We start from the raw sequence: 19567 nt of genomic DNA on the forward strand, positions 1-19567 counted from the left end.
AACATAGGGGACAATCAGCCAATCTGATATTATTAAAGAGAAAGCAAAGATGAAGCTTCGTACAGAAGCCTCAGGCAACCAGTAGAAAATGAGACGGGGGTGATAATGTCCTGATGGAGGCGTACTTACATGGATGGAGAGCAATTGTAGATGACGCGAGGGGTATCTGAAATGGATGAAAAGGGGGAGATGGTGTCTTCTAGTTCACATCCACAAATGTAATGGAAAATCATCTAAATGAGACAATACTGGTCCAGTGAGATTATGAAGCATGCATATATTCGCAGCTAATGAGAACTTTCCCAGGTGATCAGACGTGCCGGGCAAAGATCAGCTCTGCGAAGACGCAGTTCATAGAATGAGATTCCCTTGAAGTTTTTATTCAATGAGAGGAAGATGTTCACAGGCAGCTCATCTCACTGAGTGTCTGCTGTCTCCCGAGGACAGGAGGAAAAAAAAAAAACAGTGGTTACCATCTTTTTTCTTTCTGCGTCGGTCCCGCTTGTGGTTGATGATGCAGGCTGAACCCAGAAGTAAGAACAGTGCCAAACACATGAAGCCAACGCCGCCAAGAACACCGGCAAGTAATGGCTCTGGGACAAACTCCAGCAGCCTTGATGTGGAGGGGTTCATCTCGATGCCTGTGGCACAATAAATCAATGAGACATTCATTAACGCTAATTAAGGCCAGTTAAAAGTCAATATACTAGTGGAATACAAATATGTAGATTAGCACGGCGTATACAGGACGTATCATGTCAATCATTATTGATAGCTTTTCTCCTCATTATTTATTGTTTTTCTAATTTCTATACGACTATGATTTGTCTCTTCCTTACACAGTGACTTTAACACAAAAAAAAAAAAAACTGTAACCAATGATGTTTGAGTATGACCCCACACATCACATCTCTATAGTGTTCCAACTACCTGTTCAAATCAACAGCTCCAAGTTGAGGGCAGTATTGGACATAGTTTAACAAAAGGAAATGTTCAGAGAGTCAGTTGAGATTGATCAATCCTGAGGAAATAACTGTGCAGTACAGATCACTTTAATAATAGCATGCACCAACATAGACTCTACAAAGTGACGCTTGAATGACAGCATACATTTATTTTTAAATAAAAAGCATCCCAATTGAAAATTACAAGAATAGACTAATTTGCTTTCATTTTCTTTTGTTTTGTACAGTTGTGATAGAAGTGGACCAGCAACCACTGGTGTGTGTATATATATATATATATATATATATATATATATATATATATATATATATATATATATATATACAAAGCTTGGTTTCTTCCTTTAACGTGGAATGCAGCATCACATTAGATTCCTTACGTAACAGGTGGCCCGGCCTCAAACTATCATGATGCCCAAGTCAAGCTTTAAAGGTGTTAAAAAGAACTCTGGATCCTACAGCTAAATCAGTGCTTTCATTCTAAGCCACACTTTAGGTAATGAATATACCGCTTTATCCATCAAAAGTCAAATGACAAGTACAAGAGAAAAATGTAGGCTAGTGTTGAAACCATATTTGGTATAATATAGCATTAGAATGCTATATAATGTGGCATTATATAACAATATAATGCCACATTATAATGCTATAATGTGGCATTATAGATCCCCCAAGCTGTTGCAGATATCTGATGAAACATTCATGCAAAACAAATTGCAAAAATACATCTTTGAAATTAGTTTGCTGTGAGAATAAACCCTATTTCTATCACTCGGGCTTCAAACAGACCATGTTCTCGAGGGACGTGCTCTAATTTGAGTCCAACAGTGACAACACAGGGGAAAAAAAAAGAGAACAAATAAGTGAGATGGGGAGGGGTTGAGAAAAAGGAGAGCAGGGGCAAAGTTGCTCTGGAACACCTACCCATGGTTGAGACATTGACTGATGGACTGGGCTCACTCAGCAACTCCCCGCAACGAGATAGAAGCCGCAGCTCATACACGCTGTCCTGGGACCAGACGGACATAAATTCATAAAGATTTTCCATCAAGGGACAGCAAGCACACGCCAACATGTTTGTGCACACCCATCAATACACCCTCGGTTACACAACAGTGCAGCGTAATTAAATGTAATATTGTAAATTGTGTTCACAGATTTGTATTTCAATACCAACTGCCTGCTCACAGTCGCCAAAAAATACAGGCACAAGGGATCAATGTTATTATCATCAGTTCTGTGGTTTCCTAGCTAGCTTGGCAATTGGCTCTTGTTGAAGCCCTGAGCAAATCCTTCAAAGATTTTATCAATAGTTCATGAAAATTACATTGCAATTCATGCATCTGTTTGTGAGTTATTTATCAACGCAGATATGATATAAAAGCACCTGCGCAACTACACTCACATATTAAATAGTAATGCACATTATGTGTTTCAATGGAGGGACACAAGCATAACACACCTGCCGAGACAAACAAAAGCCCAAACACATACAAAGGGCCTGACACACAGTGAGAATTCATGTATTCGTATAGGCATGACGACAAAATCACACCCACAGACGGAAATGAGGACAGGGGGCAGAAATGCACTGTGGTGACATAGGTCTGTGCCTGAAATGCAAATGAGATTCATTTGAATGTGTGTACGCCTGTGAACCAGAGATGGGGATGGAACAGTGACATAAAAAAAGACGAAGATTGATAGATGGCGGGAAAGCGGCGCTTGCCATGCATGTGCATAAGGTAGTCCACAAGAAGCCTGCATGAAGAACACTTGCTCATCTCTCAAGTGACAAGCAATAAGTTTCAAAGGGAGAAGAAGTGCAGGCTTATTACCTTGTGCAACCCTGGAACAATTATCTCACTAGTGTTGGCACTGATGTCCTCATCCACATTAAACCATTCCCCTTGGATGGTGCGAGTCTGAAGGAGGAAGCCTGTGACGGGAGGGTGAAGGGCTGGAGGCGGGGACCACTGCAGAACTACACCTGCTGCACTCATCGAAGCAGTCAGCGAAGTGGGTGGCTTGAGTTTACTTATTTTCATTGGGTTATCTGATGGAAAGGGAAGAGAAAAGGATGACATTTAAACAAACCAGTAAATAATAGTAGAACAAAAAATGTAGATATTGCTATACATTCAATCATACACAAATGGGGAAATTATTACAGCTGTTGTGGTGAAAATAAATCATTTTCTTTTACCACCATATAAGAAAATCAATGTCTTCTAAACATGGAAAATGTAGGCAGAAATAAATACCAGGATCGTTTTCATTCCAAGTGAGGGCAAATACTATTTTGTTGGTTTCAATTACAGAACATTGAATTTAACTTCTTGGCAGATATAAACCGGAGATAAATCTGCCTCACATGTATGAGTCTTGAGAGGATGTGAATGCAAGAAAATATTTGATACAGTCCACTGAAATTCTGAGTGCCTTCCATTAGCTTTTGTACTTGAAGCCTTCACTCAGCACTGGCAAGTAATATTTGGTGCAGTACAATTTACAGCATCAGCACAAGATTGTCACGTCCATCAGTACTGTTTTTTAAACTTTGGCAAAGGGACAACATGATATCCCTTTATTTTTGTTTATCTTACTTCTCCAATGACCTCACAGTCATAAGACACATGCGTGTTAATAAACAGACGTCACTGACCCAGGGTGCGGAGGGATGCTATTTCGCTGAAAGGTCCGGTTCCCATTTTGTTTTGAGACAGGACGCTGAACTGATAGACAGTGGAGGGAGACAAGCCTGTCACGAGAAGTTTGGTGGACTGCAAAGCAGGCACAGAGAACCACTCCGGCTTCTCATCATTATCCCCGCTCTCTGAAATCTTCTTCACCCTGCAGGGGGTAGGAAGCAGAGGAGACATAAGAACAAAGAAGTGGGAAAAGTAGTCAAACTGTGGAGTTATGAGATGGAAAGAGGGTTTCATTTATCATTCAGACTCATCAGCAGCAGCAAATTCTGGTGCAGAGACAAAAGTGATGGATCTTTTTTGCGCGGCAGCAATTAAGGTGATTCTGATGTTTAAGGCAAGGTTCCACATATCTCTTCTCTAGTGAGCAAATTACTTGACGCTGAAGGCAAAAGGAGATATCTCACCGATTTATAAGGATGAGAAATCTTAAAGACGCTTGATGTCAGGCTTTTCACTCCAGAAAAGTGTAAAAAGAGAACGTTGTTAATTGAAATGTCATGATTCCATCAACCAGTTTACGGTCATGAAGTTAAAAAAATCCATGGGTTGGAAATAAAAGACAAAAACTGGACAAAACATTGTCTATCTGTGGTCATCCATATTCAATGTAAATGCTGTAGTGCGTCTGGGACGGCCGTCTAATGGAAGCCAATGACAGTGTATGTGACCCAAGGGTGTTCTCTTGCTGACTTATTCTGAAAGAGTGCGACGGGCCAGATTGATGGGTTGGATGTATTATTTCATTTAATCTAATTAAGCCCCTTAAAATGCCACCGCTGACCGTTAAGTGCCCGAGTGCAGCAGTGTCACCCAGGTTCAGAACATCACAGATATTACTTTGAAAAGACAGAACAGTCCCTGATTCAGCCGCGGCGAAGCAAACCATTGATATGGACAAGATGAGAATTACAGCGACACAGCTGTACACCAGACCAAGAGCAAGTGTGATTTTCGTCAACTAAATATTGATGGACAATAACTGCCTACAGCGGACAGTTTATTGAGCTACACAACTGGAACAAAACGGCAAAGAGGAGACAGAAAATCAACTGTCCAAGAAGAATTGTGATGTTCTCAGTTTATGTGACCACATGGCGAGTGAGAGCTCAGATGGGGACTGAACATGTACAGGGTTGAATGGATTTTTTTTTTCTTTTTTGCCGCTCTTGATTGAAAGCGCACCGTAGCAACTCTGCAGTATTGACAGGGTGGTCTAATACAGTGGATCAGATGTAAACAGGACAGAAAAAAAATAGTTTTGAGCCAGGAAACAGCAAAACTAAAAGGACACGACATAAAAGGGAAGAAAAATGTCAGTAGAGAAAGAGAGAGGATTGGAAAAACTAGACAGGCAAAGATAGAGAAGACATCAAGGGCAACTAACTTTTATTAGCCAACGCAAAAATACACACCAAAAACATTTTATATTTCATCGTAACTTCTCTCATCTACACTTTACCAGTGTCGGTAAAATGCACCTCCAGTAACATTCTCTGTCCAGCAACCTTCCTCAAGTCAGATTTTAATTCTTTGCAGTCTATGTTTTTAGTTTTACCTTTTTATTTCCACACCATCACGTGCTTGTACTATAATGACTGGGCGAAAAAGAATGTAATCACTTAAAAGCAGGTTACTTTTTAGTTATTTTCAGGAAGCAAAATTAATCCATCCACACTTTTCTGAATTATTTTGTAGCATTTGAGTCACTTAAGTGCAGCTACTGCCACCAGGTGGCCAACAGGAGACGTGAAACACAGGCTTTGTATACATGTCTTGTAGTAGACAGGGATGTCATCAAAAACAGGAAAGCGCAGAGAATAAATAAGGAGAGAGTGAGGAAACTGCTCAGATATAAAAACACCACCTCAAAATGGCCCTTGCATTTTTGTCTAGATGATGAGGGCTGTTGTCGGCTGCTAAATGTAACTTGCAAAGTAACTTAACTCAGTTGCTTTTAAATTAAAGTCATCATAAAACTATGAAAACTATAAAACTAAATTATGTTACTTCTTGAGGGAGTAATCGGTACTCAGCAGTTGGATTACTATTTCGAAGAAACTGTGGCAACACTATTATGAATAGACTAAAATAGAATTTTTGTCGGACGAAAACAGCTATACATAATAATAATGGCTTTGATTTATATACTCAAAGCACTTAACGGAAACCATACCTCAGTCATACCAGTGATGATAAACTACATTTGTACCCACAGATGCCCCGGGGCTCACTGACAGCAGCATGGCTGCCAATGTGCGCCGAACGCCTCCGCCAACCACCACCATGATTCATACACTTTAACATGGCAACGTGGGTTAAATGTGTTGCCCAAGGACACCATGACAGCAAGTGGGATGGAGTGGGATTCGAACCGCCAGTCTATTATTACATGTCCCACTCAACACCGGACATGACAAAAGCATATAAAAAATACAAAATGGCAGCTTGGCGCGAAGACTACACTAAAGCTAAAATCAAAACAGGCTGCCAAATACAACACCAACAGCAACCCTTGATGGGAAATGGAGTTAGAAAGATGTATCTGGTGGTTTTATATTGCTTAAGCAAGACGGACATAAGAATGCGATTCAGTGGAATCTGAGGCCACAACAAGAGATGGATGAATTGTTTCTCAAAGCCAGCAAAGTGGGAGGCTAAACACCTACCAAACTGAAAATGTCTGAGCGGATCCTCCATCAAAGCCAGCCACCCAAGAAATGTTGGCCTGTCTGACTCCAGGAGAGACAGACAAAGATGTTGCAGCATGGGGGCTGGTTCCTGCAATTGAAAGTGGAGCGGATTGAAATCAGTCATCTCTTTAATTGCCTGGTACCTGTTAAAGTAGAGAGGCCGAAAGACCAATGTAAGTCCGCCGGGGATTGACGCTCAAGTTAATGGCAGGGTCAAAACGTAATGTCAATAGCATGCAGCAGTGCTCACCGACTTTTCATAACACTCACCCAGAACCAACACTTGTGTGCTGGATTTCACAGAGGCCACGCGGTTGGCGGCGGAACACTCCCACAGGCCATGGTGCTCTTTCATGAGAGGCTGCAGCAGGAGTGAGCCATTTTGTTCAATGGAATAAGAAACGGGACGGTTCACATCCACCTACAGACGACAGCATCCAGGAATTAAACACTTAATTATGTATGCTTTAGATATTCATGTCCGGAATCAGAAAGAGCTGGTTTAAAAACATTTCTCTGACAAAAATAAAATTTGAAATGAAATTAGTCCTTATATAATAACACAGTGGTAATGCAAGAATGAAAGCAGATATGTGGAGGTCACAGACAGGAGGGAATTCACACCTTAAGAGCACCGATCTGCTCTGCTGAGCCTGAAATCATGTTACGCAAGTATGAGTCCAGACAAGTCTGTTGCTCATCCCAAACCTTGGTATTTTAGAGGTCAGCAGAACAACTGACCCTTTTGTAACGACCAAACCTATGTGTGGTTGAAGTGTGCTCACTTATTAATATATATTTTAATAATAATGATCTAATATACATATTCATGCATGATTGAGCTATTTATTTACCCGTAGTTGCCTTGAAGAACACAATAAACAACAATTGTTCGTTCTTTGTTCTCTTTTTAAAACTCTGCTACATGGAGTCTTTATTATCTGCACTATGGTCAACTTATTTTGGCTCAGTATGCACATATTAATACATGCTCTAGGCCACAATGCAATTTAAGTCACAAAGAAGTCTAATGCATAAACATTAATTGAAACATTCCAGAGTGAAACACACATCCTCCAGCAGCACAACACTGGATTTCATTGTTTTGAATTTCCCTGCTTGAACTATTTTGGTTGTTTGCTGAATCTCTGGCTTCCAGAGAATGATGTCCTTAACATCTCCGCTCTCACTTTTGCATTTGTTTTTCCCCCCTTGGGACATGTTGTGATATGTAGATTCCTCTATTGCTTCGCTCTGCTTTTATTTTCATGTGGCTTCTACACTGCAGCGGATGGAGTTTCACAGAAATATAGAATGAGGTTGACAGCACAGCGTAAGACTATACTTTTTCTGAGTTATGATGCAATTTTCTCTCCTGTCACTTAACTCTGACTCTCAATGCCATGATTGAAATGCCCTTGGTAAAGCAGAACTGTTCAAGACAAATACGCTTTTTGAAAAATTGAAACCTTTTAGAATTGATTTCGAAAGCATGTTGGCATCTTACCACTTTGCAAATGTAAAGCTCACAACAGATGAAGCAGAGCAGCCCATGAGATTGTTTACTGTTTCCTGAAAAACTGGGCTTTTCTTTTCCTGAGCTACGCACAAAAGCTCTGTTGGATGAGCAGATGGCCACCATAAAAAAAAGAACACATAACATTGTATTGCGCTTTGGTAAAGGCACACATCCCTTATCATTTATTTTCAGTATAGCATTCAGCTTTCTTAGGAGAGTTTTGGATGGGAGAGTCTGACCCCTGTACAAAACACGTCCCAAAGGTTCTCAATGGGCTCAAGGTCTGGACTCTGGTCTGGTCTTGCATCCATGTATGAAAGCTCTTCATAATTCAAGAAATGGCAATTTTGTAATAAAAGCATGCCACCACAGAAGAAAAAAATCAAACAATCTGGTCATTCATGTGACCTCACTTTTTAGGCTCATGACATTGCTGAACATTAAACCTAAGCATGGAGGGTTTTCAGCGACGTACATACATAGCCATATTAAAAACACAGGGATGGATAAACAATGTGGTGGAGAAAATCTCCGGAACACTCCTTGAAACAAGTTTCGACATGAAGACAGAGAGGGAAGGAAGGTCCACACAAGTTGGTTCCCTTGCTTTGGACCCACCACTACCCCAAAATAAAAAAAAAAAAAAAAAACTGCCTCAGTTCCTGCTGAAAAAGGGAACGAAAGCTCAGAGGTCATGAAACAAAACATTTTTATATCGTTGGAGAATCATGTTTAGTTCTTTTAAAAATGTGTCGTGTTCTTTGACTATTTTAAACATTCGATTTCGATTCATTCCGGGGCCACTTTCAGTGAGTCTGAATTATTCTCTTACCTTAATCCAGCTGATTTTTGTAGTGGGGTCCTGGCTTCCCTGACATGTGATGAGCAAGGTCCTGCCTGCCTCCTCTCTGTACTCTTTCTTGGGAGGGGTTCTGAATGTTGGGGGATCCTGCGAATTCCCAAAGCAACATAAACTGCGTTTAGACAATTGCAGTCAGGCCAACAATGAAGGCTGGATTATGGTGATTTTGGACAGGATTATTCAAACAACAGAAGGATTAGCTGCACAATATACTCCCTAATTGTGGCAGCAGCTAGTGTCGCACGGATTTGCTAATGAATGGCTCCACGGTTGTCTCAGTGAAGGTCATTACAATATTATTTAATTACGGTTTCATAATGACAAAATGTTGCGTGACGTTCTTCCTGTGTGGCAGACAGTCAGTGATTTTTTTGCGGTCATACAATGAGATAAAAAGAGAAGGAGAGCAACGTCTACTGAACTTGATTTTGGCTGAAAAAAACAGCGATGCTTTCATATCATCTTTGATTCTTAGAATAGAATCATCCAAATCGTCCAAATCATCCATACGGTGCACCAGAATTTTTTTTTCCTTGATAACCGATTTTAAGCCCCATACATGTACTAAGGTTGAATACTGAATATTGAGTATTAATTTCTAGAGATACAGCATACTCTTTGACAAACAGAGAAAGTTCCAAAAAAATGAGATGTCTCAATCGCATATCATTTATTATCTCAACTTGGAACCAGTTCATTTCAGTGCAGACCCACTAGAGTTTTGCTTGTGAGAGAAACACATTTGAATCCTACAGCAGGTGTCCAAACATATTTCAAATGGGATGGAATTGGCCAACTGCTGTACCTGCAAACTTCACCATGCTGATTAAATTTAAATGAGCTATTTAATTAAAATGAAATATAAACAGAACAAGCTGTCTGAGAGACCATCACGTTTCTCATCATTTTTTTCCCCACTTGCTAAAGGACCTTGTTATGCATATCATACTTTTAATACTCAGAATTTCCACAGCATGATTCAGCAAAGTGAAAATTACAAGGTTAAGGTTCGGGCTGGCAGTGTTTTCTTCCCCTGTGAGACTGCACTTACCTGCAGGATGACTTTAGTTGGTCCTGATGGCCCCATGCTGCCATAGCTATTGTACGGTGTGCAGGTGTAAATACCTTCCGCGTCATCGTTCACTGTGGCCATGATCAGGGAGCCTTTGGAGGTCACAGACCACCCTGGGTACTGAAGGGGAAAAGCCTTCACATTAGGAGCTACTCACTGAGAAACGTTTGGTAATGAGCAAGATATAAACAAATGTCAAAACCAACTTTCCAAACCTTGAAAATTCCATTCAGATGGAAGCCAGCAACATTAAACTGTAATATTTCATGTAGTTAACAGTGGCACCCCAAATGATCTTTATAGCTTATATACTTGATTTTAATGTCACAACCATAAGAGCTGACATTTCCTTGTCACACAATGCATCGAAACATTATGGATCTATATATATATCACAGCGAAAGGAAGCAAATGAAAGCTTTTTAACACTGTGAATCTTAGAGAAGAAAGGAGTTGTTATACTAAGACAAATGTCATTCCCTGCTGCTGACTGGATGTCAAAAGGATATACACAGCAGCAAACACTATGTGAAGAGTGTTTTCTAAATGTACATCACAACATCTGTACATCTGGAAATATCTTTGGATGTGTGAATATCTTGGTAAATAATGATGCTGATTAAAAGAATATAACATTCCAACACAATTATTAATAGCTGTGGGGCAAGAAATACCAGAAATAAAGGGTGAAATTTTACATTTAGAATTCAATGAGTAATGTATGATGGCACTTGATGTCAGTGACCTTTTTGCCACTTCTGCTCAGACTTCATTTGGACCGCATAAGGAAATGTGTCCCATGGAGTGTACTTTGTTCTAAAGTGTTAACAATCACTATATATGCTCATTTACTAGTGATGGGTTGATGAGGTTTCATGAAACACTGTCCTCATTTTCAGAGCTCAGTAGGTGGCGCTCTTGCTTTAAAAATGAAGTGACAGTTCATTGCAAGAGTTGCTCAAGTCTATCCAGCAGACAGTGCCATCTAGTGGCCTCTGAAAATTAGGACATTGTTTTATGAACCCCAATCAAACATGGCTGTTATTTATCATGTAACAGAAACACTTTCAGATAATAAATTAAAACAACATTTTAAAATAATTCTACAAATCAATGTGGTTCAGTTATTAAAAAAAAAAGAAAATCTGGAATGTGACGCTGTGGCGCCAATGTATCGTCCCTGCACTGAGTGAATTACAGCCTGCGACTTTCACAGTGAGATCGGAATAATTGGTGGAAAAACAGGAGGACTACCCACTGTATTACAGCCATCTAACAACTCTCCTGTGGTGTCAACAGTCCGGCTGGTTCCTCTAATAGAAGGTTGAGGGGAGGGAGAGGGCATGAGTGCAAGAGGATGCAGCAGGAGGAATCAGTGGCAATTTGATTTTTCTTTTCTCTTTTTTTTGGGGGGGAGGGTGTTTCACTTGTAATTTTTGCGCCAAAAGAAAAGGTTTTAGCAAACGAAATAAAAGGCAGCAATGTAAAGCTTGCCGTCACTCATCTGCAACCCATACCCCCAAATACGGCAAGACAAAACGGGAGTAGAAGAGCGAGGAAGTAGAGAGCAGGAGTCAGAGAGGCATCAGGGATTGCTTAAAAAGGGATGAGGTTGAATATGTCTGCCCTGCCTATTAGCATATATGTCAGAGAATAACATTTAAAAGGCTAAAAGAGAAATTCCCGTTGCAGTCAGAAAATGTGCTGCTTAAACGCTTCAAAACTCCTCTGCCTCAGTCTCCGCGCCATAATAGCGGAAAACCATTGCTCTGCAGCTCTAGTGGCAAGCACAGTGGCCTAAAATGGTTTTTCAGAAGAGGCTGCTGACAGATGAAGTTCCTTTTGCCTGCAGTCAGCAGCGTCTGCCATTATTCTGCAAAAAGTATGATAACAAATAATAATTCTCTGCTGGTTTGGGGGGATCAAAGTCAAACAAACAGCCCTGTCTTAGTGGCAGGAAATGTTCAGATACAGTTCTGATGATGACATAGTTAATGCGGTTTGACTTTCAGTACCATGGACAGATCAAGAGGTTCTCCATCCTTGGTCCACAGCACACGGAGCAGCGGAGGCTGGGCCACCGCAGGACAGTGGATCCTCCCATCCATTCCGGCAGGTAAATACGTTTCCTCTGGCATTCCAGAAGCCTGAGCTGGGTCTGCATGAGAGAGCAGTGACATGTATGACATGGAATGATCCTTTGGATTGCAAAACATTGTTCTTTCTCAACCCCTCAGGTGATTAGACAAAAACAATGAATAAAATCCTCAATATAAACAATTTTCTTCATATTAATCACACTATCATACATTGTTTGAAATAATACATTGTATTTATGAGTGTCTTTCAATAAACTCAGGGTCACTTCATAATAAGCACACAAATGAATGAAAAATATATAAAAATATATTGTGCATTCTGGTGTCGCAGGAGTGAGCTCTCATTCAATGTCTCATAGTAAGATTGAGTACATTTCTATTGGACTATTTGGTGGTATTTTGGTGATTTTTGCTGAAGAGGTCAGGACCAAGCTGACCAGTTCAGTTCATTGCCGCAGTTTGGGCAACTGCGGCAATGAGCTGAGTGGAGATTGTTCATACGTTATGCTATTTCCTTCTTTGTTGTGAGTGTAAATTTTTTTGTCTCTATAATTTTCATTACAGATTCTTCATCAACTGGAATTTTGGGCCAATTTTAGAGTGTCCAATTAACCTAGTGAGCATGTCTTTGGGTTGTGGAAGGAAACCGGCGAAAACCCACGAAAGACATGCAAACTCCATTCAGATAGGTGGTCCGACCCGGCCATTGTCTCCGCAACCACCTCGGTCCACAGCAAGAGTGTGACAGAACGACTAGGCCGCCGTGTGGTTTCAGCATATTTGTTTCGCTTTTTTGTTTTTGCCAACCAATCTAGTCAGAATTCACAAAATTCTAGAAGAAAAAAATCTGGAACGCAACATCCTGAATTCAGTACGCAGCCGGCAGCAAGAACAGCAGCCATTAAATGAAATGTACGGCATTTGGAGTGTCTATATTGTGCATTGTCACGTGGAGCTGGAAGCTCGTGCGCTCAATTGGGTGGGCACAGGAGAGGTTACAAGAGGGGATGAATTTTCAATATGTTTCAATATGTCTTATTCGCGTGCGAATGCAACATATGAGTTCTGAGGTAGGGCCCTTGAAAATCCAATCTCAGGTCCAGTGAACAGAATTTGATCATGTATACCACATGTAGTGTCTATACAAAGCAAATCTGAACCTCCATATTGTCAACCCTTCGCCTTTCATTTATGATTGCCTGTCAGTCGTTTTCCCACAATGTGCATAAACCAAATACGCTTGTGTGTGTGGGATCCCCGAGCGACCACACAGAGACTTACGCATGACAGTCAGGATTGCCGAGGCAGTCGGCGGTGTCATCAGACCGTTGGTCGGCATGCATGTGTAGTTCCCAGAGTCCTCCGGAGTGAGTCTTGAGATTAGTAAGGTTCCATCCACCAGGATTTTCACCCGTGACTTCAGAGACCTGGAAATGAATGAGCAAAACAAAGGCCATTGAAGACAAAGCTTCAATCTTCAGCCAAAAGAACCGCTCAGCGCATCATCAATGTCGGTGTGTTTTTTGTACAGGGACCTTCAGCAAATGGAGGTTAAAGGAAATGTGTTTATTTAATCCTTGAAGGTGGAGAAGTGCACAACCTATTTAGACGTATTGCACATAGAATCGCGAGGCCATTCACTTGATCGGCATGAAAGTACGCTTCTGTTGGCATAGGTAAGGACGTTAATTCTTTAAACTTATATGACAGCCTAACTGAAGCAAGCACAAAACCAAATGCTGTATAACTGTGATAAGCTCCTGAAAAGGCCCCGTGGAAAATGGTAATTCACACAAGTGCATCAATATGAGGTTCAAAATACCATTCTAGCCTATTCAATGTTAATGACTTTACCTATGGTGTATCATAACCTCATTGCTTGGAAACACAAATCAGTCAATGCAATGGCAGCAACCAAAGACATTTAAGCTCCTACATATGGCTTGTGGAGTTCAAACAGAAAAAGGGTTTTAGTTACTTTGAATGTGGCATGGGCAGACGGTCTCAGGATGACAGACAGAAACGCAACAGTTACTCAAAAAAACAGTCATTTACAGCACAATCTCTGAAAGCACACCATGTCGAACCCTTAAGTAGATGGAACAGAGCCGCTGAGGAAATAGTCACACAGTCACACACAAATAAATCAATAAAAAATCGCCTAGTGTCAATTGCTGGTGTGACATTGAGAGTAGAGTTGGAATTTTAGCACAGAACTACATGAACGCACAGATCATTGGTTTTCAAACATGACCTGCGCCTGTCACATTGTTAACAAAAATCCAGCAAAGATATTGAAAAAATATTAAAAGGGTTAAAGAAAAAAATAAAAACTTAAATGTGTTTCCATGACCATAATGATATGACAACACAAGGTATGTGTGAAGTGTGAAAAGAGAGTAGAAAGGGAAAAAAAACAAATCCATGTTGGTAGATGGTCAAACACTGTCCTACACAACACAGCATTCATCAAACACGGATATTTAGAGAGGTACAGTAGTGGAGGAAGAAGACTGCAGCAGTTTCAGCAGCAGCTGATCCAAAGTCTGTCCGCTCTTATTTTTTGAAATATTTTGAAATATTTCAACTTTTTGAGTAAGTGGTCTTGTTATCAATACAAGCATAATTAAATGAGATGGGTGAAAGGGCCCCAAGATATGATTTATTCATCACTCCCATTGAATTAATCCATTAATCAAGGCCATCTTCTATCCACAAATAAACGAGTGAATTTAGTTTATTTTTTAACTTGTTTGAAACGATCAACGAAGCTCATTCCGATCCTGACGTGCAGCACACCTCTCTTCAGTTAAACTATAATGTAGTGCCACAACCAGTGACTGTAACTTATCACACATGAAAGTCAAATTGAGAAATATGTCAGGGCTGCGGCTGCACTAGTACCAGCAAAGAATTCTCCATATTTTAATGCGAGTAATCCTCATGCGCTCGCTGCATATGCCAACAGGCTCATGCATCAGCTCTGAAAAGTCTCTATAACTTTCTCCTCATCAACGATGTGGCGGAGCATTAAGCCGAGTGTAACAGTGATGCATAATCACATAGTGGCTGGAGAAATGGTTTGGAAGGAAAGTAATGCAAATTGAGTGCTCCACCTGCTGAGGCAACTAGATCCCCTCCAGTATTTCAAGTGTCCAATTGGCTGATGGATGATACGCTCGCAACACTGAGTGTTCTGGCTCACTCATGCGCGATTAGACAGACCCTTCATCCTGAAAGAGAATGGAGTGGTTCTCAGCTGTTGAGCAAAATGTGTGCCCATTTTGAAGAAAAGTCATCGGCGCTGACACATATAGTTTATTTGCTATGATCATCAGTTTCATCAAATTCTACAGAACTTATTTCACTGATCGATAGAAAACCCAATCTTGCATTATGATGCCCGTGTAATTGAACAAAAATGATGCTGCAATTGAGGCGCAAAGTCAGATGAACACTGCAATGGGTGGATCTGTTTGTTAGCGGCGGAGCAACAGATCTGCATCCACTTTTTTGAAGCACTGGTCACATTGTTTAGACAGAGCGCTGCATCCTGAGCTCCATTCAACTTTCTTCCTTGTTTACTTTGTGTGTTTGGTCCGCACTTAGTCCACTCACTTTTGTTTTTGCTAATGATAAGCACTTGTACAGAAACTGTTGTTAAAACCTAATGTCTCAGAGGCAGCAGAAGCATAAAAAGGTAGAAACATTCTTTTTTTTCCATGTCTCTACAGCCATGATGTAAACAAAACAGCATCATTAACGACACCGCCAAATGAACCCTGCTGTGCTGATAAAACATAGGCTTCATAAATACAATAGCACTCTTCCATATTTCATCACATCTTTCTCTCTGGTGCTTTCCGTCCCTCTCTGTGGGCTCCTAGCCTGGGGCGTTCTCTGTAGCAGGGCCACCTACTCTGAAGGGCCAACTGCGGGACACCTCCAGCTGTCACCGACCCAATACAGAGCAAGTCAGGTAGACACTCCAGGTGTATGTGTGTCCATGTACAGAGAGGGCGTCTACATAATGCATGTAAAACTGGAAGGAGAGAGCAGGTCAATACGGCAAAAAGATAGAAGGCTGAATAAATAGGTGGAAGAGGCATGACCACATGGTGCTTCAACAAACTTCAGGATTGCAACTGACAGACCAGGTTTGTGTGGCTTTTTAATGTACAAGGGATTGAAAAGGGATTGTGCGTACAAGTCTTTGCTGCATTGAACTTGTCGCCTCATTTCATTTGATATTAGCCTTCACAGAAGCATGTGAACCTGTTTGAGTTGCCTTCAGAATGTGAGATGCAACAGCATACCCACCATTGAATGGCTCAAGAAAAGAGGCTCAGGAATGACAGTCCAGCTGCAAATCGTACACGATAACATTCTTTCCTGTCCATTCACGTCGGACGTTTTTCCTGCCATTTGAAAAACGGATTTTTTTTTCCAAATTTTTACAGCAGGTTCTTGCTCTTCTCACTCTCTGAGACAGTTTTCTGGATGATGGGATGTTGTCCACAAGTTCAATGCGGACAAATGGTTGCAAGGCAAACGCATCAATATATGCATGCACAAAGACTGAAAACAGAGAAGGGCAGGAGGCTAAGATGTGTGGGTGTTGAACTTGAGAGCACTCTGGCTGGAATTTAATTTTCATAAACAAATGATTAATGCAGATGGGTTTAAAACATGTTGGTGCTTCAAATGCATTATGTGTTGTGCGGTGACAAAATGAACTGCATTATGCATAAATGTTTCCCTGTAATCTTTCATTTGTTTATCAGCTCGACTGCAATGCACACTTGGACAAATCAAAGAGCTACAAAAATAATCCAGACCACCAATCAGTCAAACCACCTACTTAACAGCCTTAGCTCCCACCAACTTCAGTAGCCTGAGCTCAGTGTTGCAGGGAGGCTCTGGGACACTGGGGTCTTGCAGTGGCTCACGGCAAAACAAATACAAATGAAAAAAGTGATGTATGTCAGTTACATTCAAATGTGTTATGGAGAGAATGTGTTTTTGAACGGACAAACGCAAAATTGACAAAACAGGCCCAGACCAACCGTTGCCTTGACATACATACATTCCACAAGTCTGCGCTTTACAAAACGCAACCCAAAATGAACACACATTTTATATGTTCAAGGATATGGGAAATGCACTTTCTCTCATTCAGTTTAGAATTTTGTTACTGGCTGAATCAATTTGAAGAAGTTGTTTTGTTTTCTGCTCCTTCAGAGAAAAGGAGTAAGCCTCAGTCAGATCGTTAAGTGGAGCAACTGTGATACAGAGCGGCAGTAAATGAATCTTAAGCCTTGTTACACTAATGAACTCTGAGACTCCTGAATGGCACCTGCCTTCCTTGGGATAACAAGGATCGCACAATCAATAGCAATGTCAAGCAATCTGACAGGGAGCCACCCAACTGACTTCACTTCTCTGGATGAGCAAGTAGAGTAAAGACCTTTTTGTCAACCATTTTTAGCAGTTAAATCTATCAGCTGTAAGAATTAGCTGGACAGATGTGGGGTAGCAGGTGAGCATTAGCAACAGCATTATCTGTAAATGAATTGACTAATACTTAAATTTTCACTATTTCTCGCCACTCATTCTTGGCTGATTTGACGCAGCAACATGGACTGGAGCTTTTGGGGCAAAAATGGGTGAAAATTGAAGTTGACAACAATCACAAAAGGGCAAAAGAAGAAAAGAAAGTCAAGGGAATTGGTTAAAGTTACAAAACATTAATTATCATGGTCTTCAACAACATGCCAAGAATTGAAACAAGATGGAAGGTGGAATGAATTGAACTGAAATATCTACAAGAATATGTCACAAATTTAAATATATGGAAGGAGCTCAATTGGAAAGTAGTCACAAGATTTTTCCGGACACCTGAGTTAGTAGCAAAAATGAATAAGGCATGCTCAAATCTCGGCTGGAGAAACTGCCGACCGTGTATTGGAGATCACACTCATATATTACAGGCATGCTAGAAGGCCCAGAGAGATGTTTGGTTGGTTCTTACCAAGGAATTCTAAAAAGCAAATTTAGGTGTCATTCCTGAAGGAGTTGAGAGAAGGGGAAATCTGTAACCTGTCTATAAAGCCTGTGGAATACATTCCTAGCCCCTGCTATTATCAAGTGGCAAAAACAGCCTGTATCGTAAGATGGCTGGTCAAAGTGAAGGAGATTCATCATACGGAACACGTGACCGACTCACTTGCGCTTTAAAAACACACTGTGTTAAGAGATGGAGGCCATTTCTTGAAGCCAGGATGAATTAGGCAGATTCACCCCATGCAAAGTGCTAGAAACATCCTTGCATTCCCTTGTATACACATAACAGCATGAACATTCTAATCTAAGCTGATCACGATGTCTACGCTTGGCTCCCTCACGCCTTTTCTTTTTATTTTATGACTTTCTCTTTGCCGGGCAGCGTAACAACATATGACTACTTTTTGTTAAGTGCGCATTAGCATTGATGTAAACATTTCACAGCTGTGAGCTGCAGCATGGTGATATAATGTTGAAGATTGCTGACTAAAAAACTGCAATGATAAGAAGAAAGGAGTTTGAAATAACAGTTTTGGGAATGCAATAACCATTAGAGAACAAGGACGCTGCTTCAGATTAATTTCTGTTCTTACCTCATTTTAATCCCCAGTTTCTGAAACACACATATACAGAAGCAGATACAGGAAGTATTGTGTTGGACCCAGCCATCATTTGTTCCTGGACTTGGATAGAGTCTATCTTTTAACTAGGCACAAGGCAGATATACCATATCAGTTATGTCACCCTACAGGCGAACGCTTTGTAATGATGCATGAATGTGGAACTCTTACCAGAGGTCTTTAAGCACCTTCGGTGACAAAGAGCTTGCCATCACACAGCCCTAAGCTTTCAAAGTGAAGAGCTGAGTCAGGCAGAAGACTGAAGTGGAAAAAGGATGCTTTATATTCAGCTATATCTGCCAGCTTCAGGTGTTGTGGGTCGTTCACAGAGGCACCTTATTGTAAGACTCAAAAGATAAGGGGGACATATTGAGGTTCTGTCACCATTATAGAAGCTCAAATGGCTCTTAAAACTGACCTCTTTCTCCTCTAGATGCATATTCAATGTGTTCTTGTGTAGCAAAAACCATACATAGGTGTCTGCTCATGAATATTGATGCTATTATTATATGATGCACCAGTTACTTTCCTAATGAGTAGCAATATTATTTTAGTTACAGCCAGGCCAAGCGAGCGGAATTATTTTTGGTGCAGTGCCATTTTGATTCCAACATTTGGAGTTGTGAGTACAAGGCTGGTGGCTAGCGTTGACCTTTGAGATAGCAATGGGAGACCAGGTATCCAGAATTGGTTGTTCTCTGAGGAAGGAGTCAGTCGAGGTCATTCTGTCTAGGAAAGGTGTTACAAAGTTTAAATGGATAGACGGATGCATCCACATCGTGTTTGTGTGCTCGGTGACCTGTCCCCATGCATCTGCCCTGATGATAGTTTGGAATACTTGTTGACTTGCAGAACAAGCTTTTAAAAAGTGTATACTATTATGAGTATTATTATTCACATCCCAGGCTCCCCAGATGTAGATGTGAGCTACAATTAAATTTTTATGTTTATTTGTACTTACCACCT

General features: G+C 40.8%; 1 protein-coding gene across 4 annotated transcripts in view; it reads right to left on the reverse strand.

The window, feature by feature from the left end:
* Positions 1-19567, reverse strand: part of igsf9a (immunoglobulin superfamily, member 9a) — a 59550-nt gene that overhangs the window by 16145 nt on the left and 23838 nt on the right. For all 4 annotated transcript variants that reach the window (XM_053850405.1, XM_053850387.1, XM_053850410.1 and 1 more), the window contains exons 8-18: positions 13200-13345; positions 11835-11977; positions 9799-9939; positions 8718-8834; positions 6637-6787; positions 6343-6454; positions 3631-3818; positions 2804-3021; positions 1890-1974; positions 474-641; positions 130-166 (exon numbers count right to left, since the gene is read on the reverse strand). In XM_053850405.1, the coding sequence (XP_053706380.1) occupies positions 130-166; positions 474-641; positions 1890-1974; positions 2804-3021; positions 3631-3818; positions 6343-6454; positions 6637-6787; positions 8718-8834; positions 9799-9939; positions 11835-11977; positions 13200-13345 (1506 nt within the window). The remainder of the gene's footprint in view (positions 1-129; positions 167-473; positions 642-1889; positions 1975-2803; positions 3022-3630; positions 3819-6342; positions 6455-6636; positions 6788-8717; positions 8835-9798; positions 9940-11834; positions 11978-13199; positions 13346-19567) is intronic.

This window comes from Synchiropus splendidus, chromosome 1 (genome assembly GCF_027744825.2).
Source record: "Synchiropus splendidus isolate RoL2022-P1 chromosome 1, RoL_Sspl_1.0, whole genome shotgun sequence".
In the NCBI taxonomy this organism is placed as follows: domain Eukaryota; kingdom Metazoa; phylum Chordata; class Actinopteri; order Syngnathiformes; family Callionymidae; genus Synchiropus; species Synchiropus splendidus.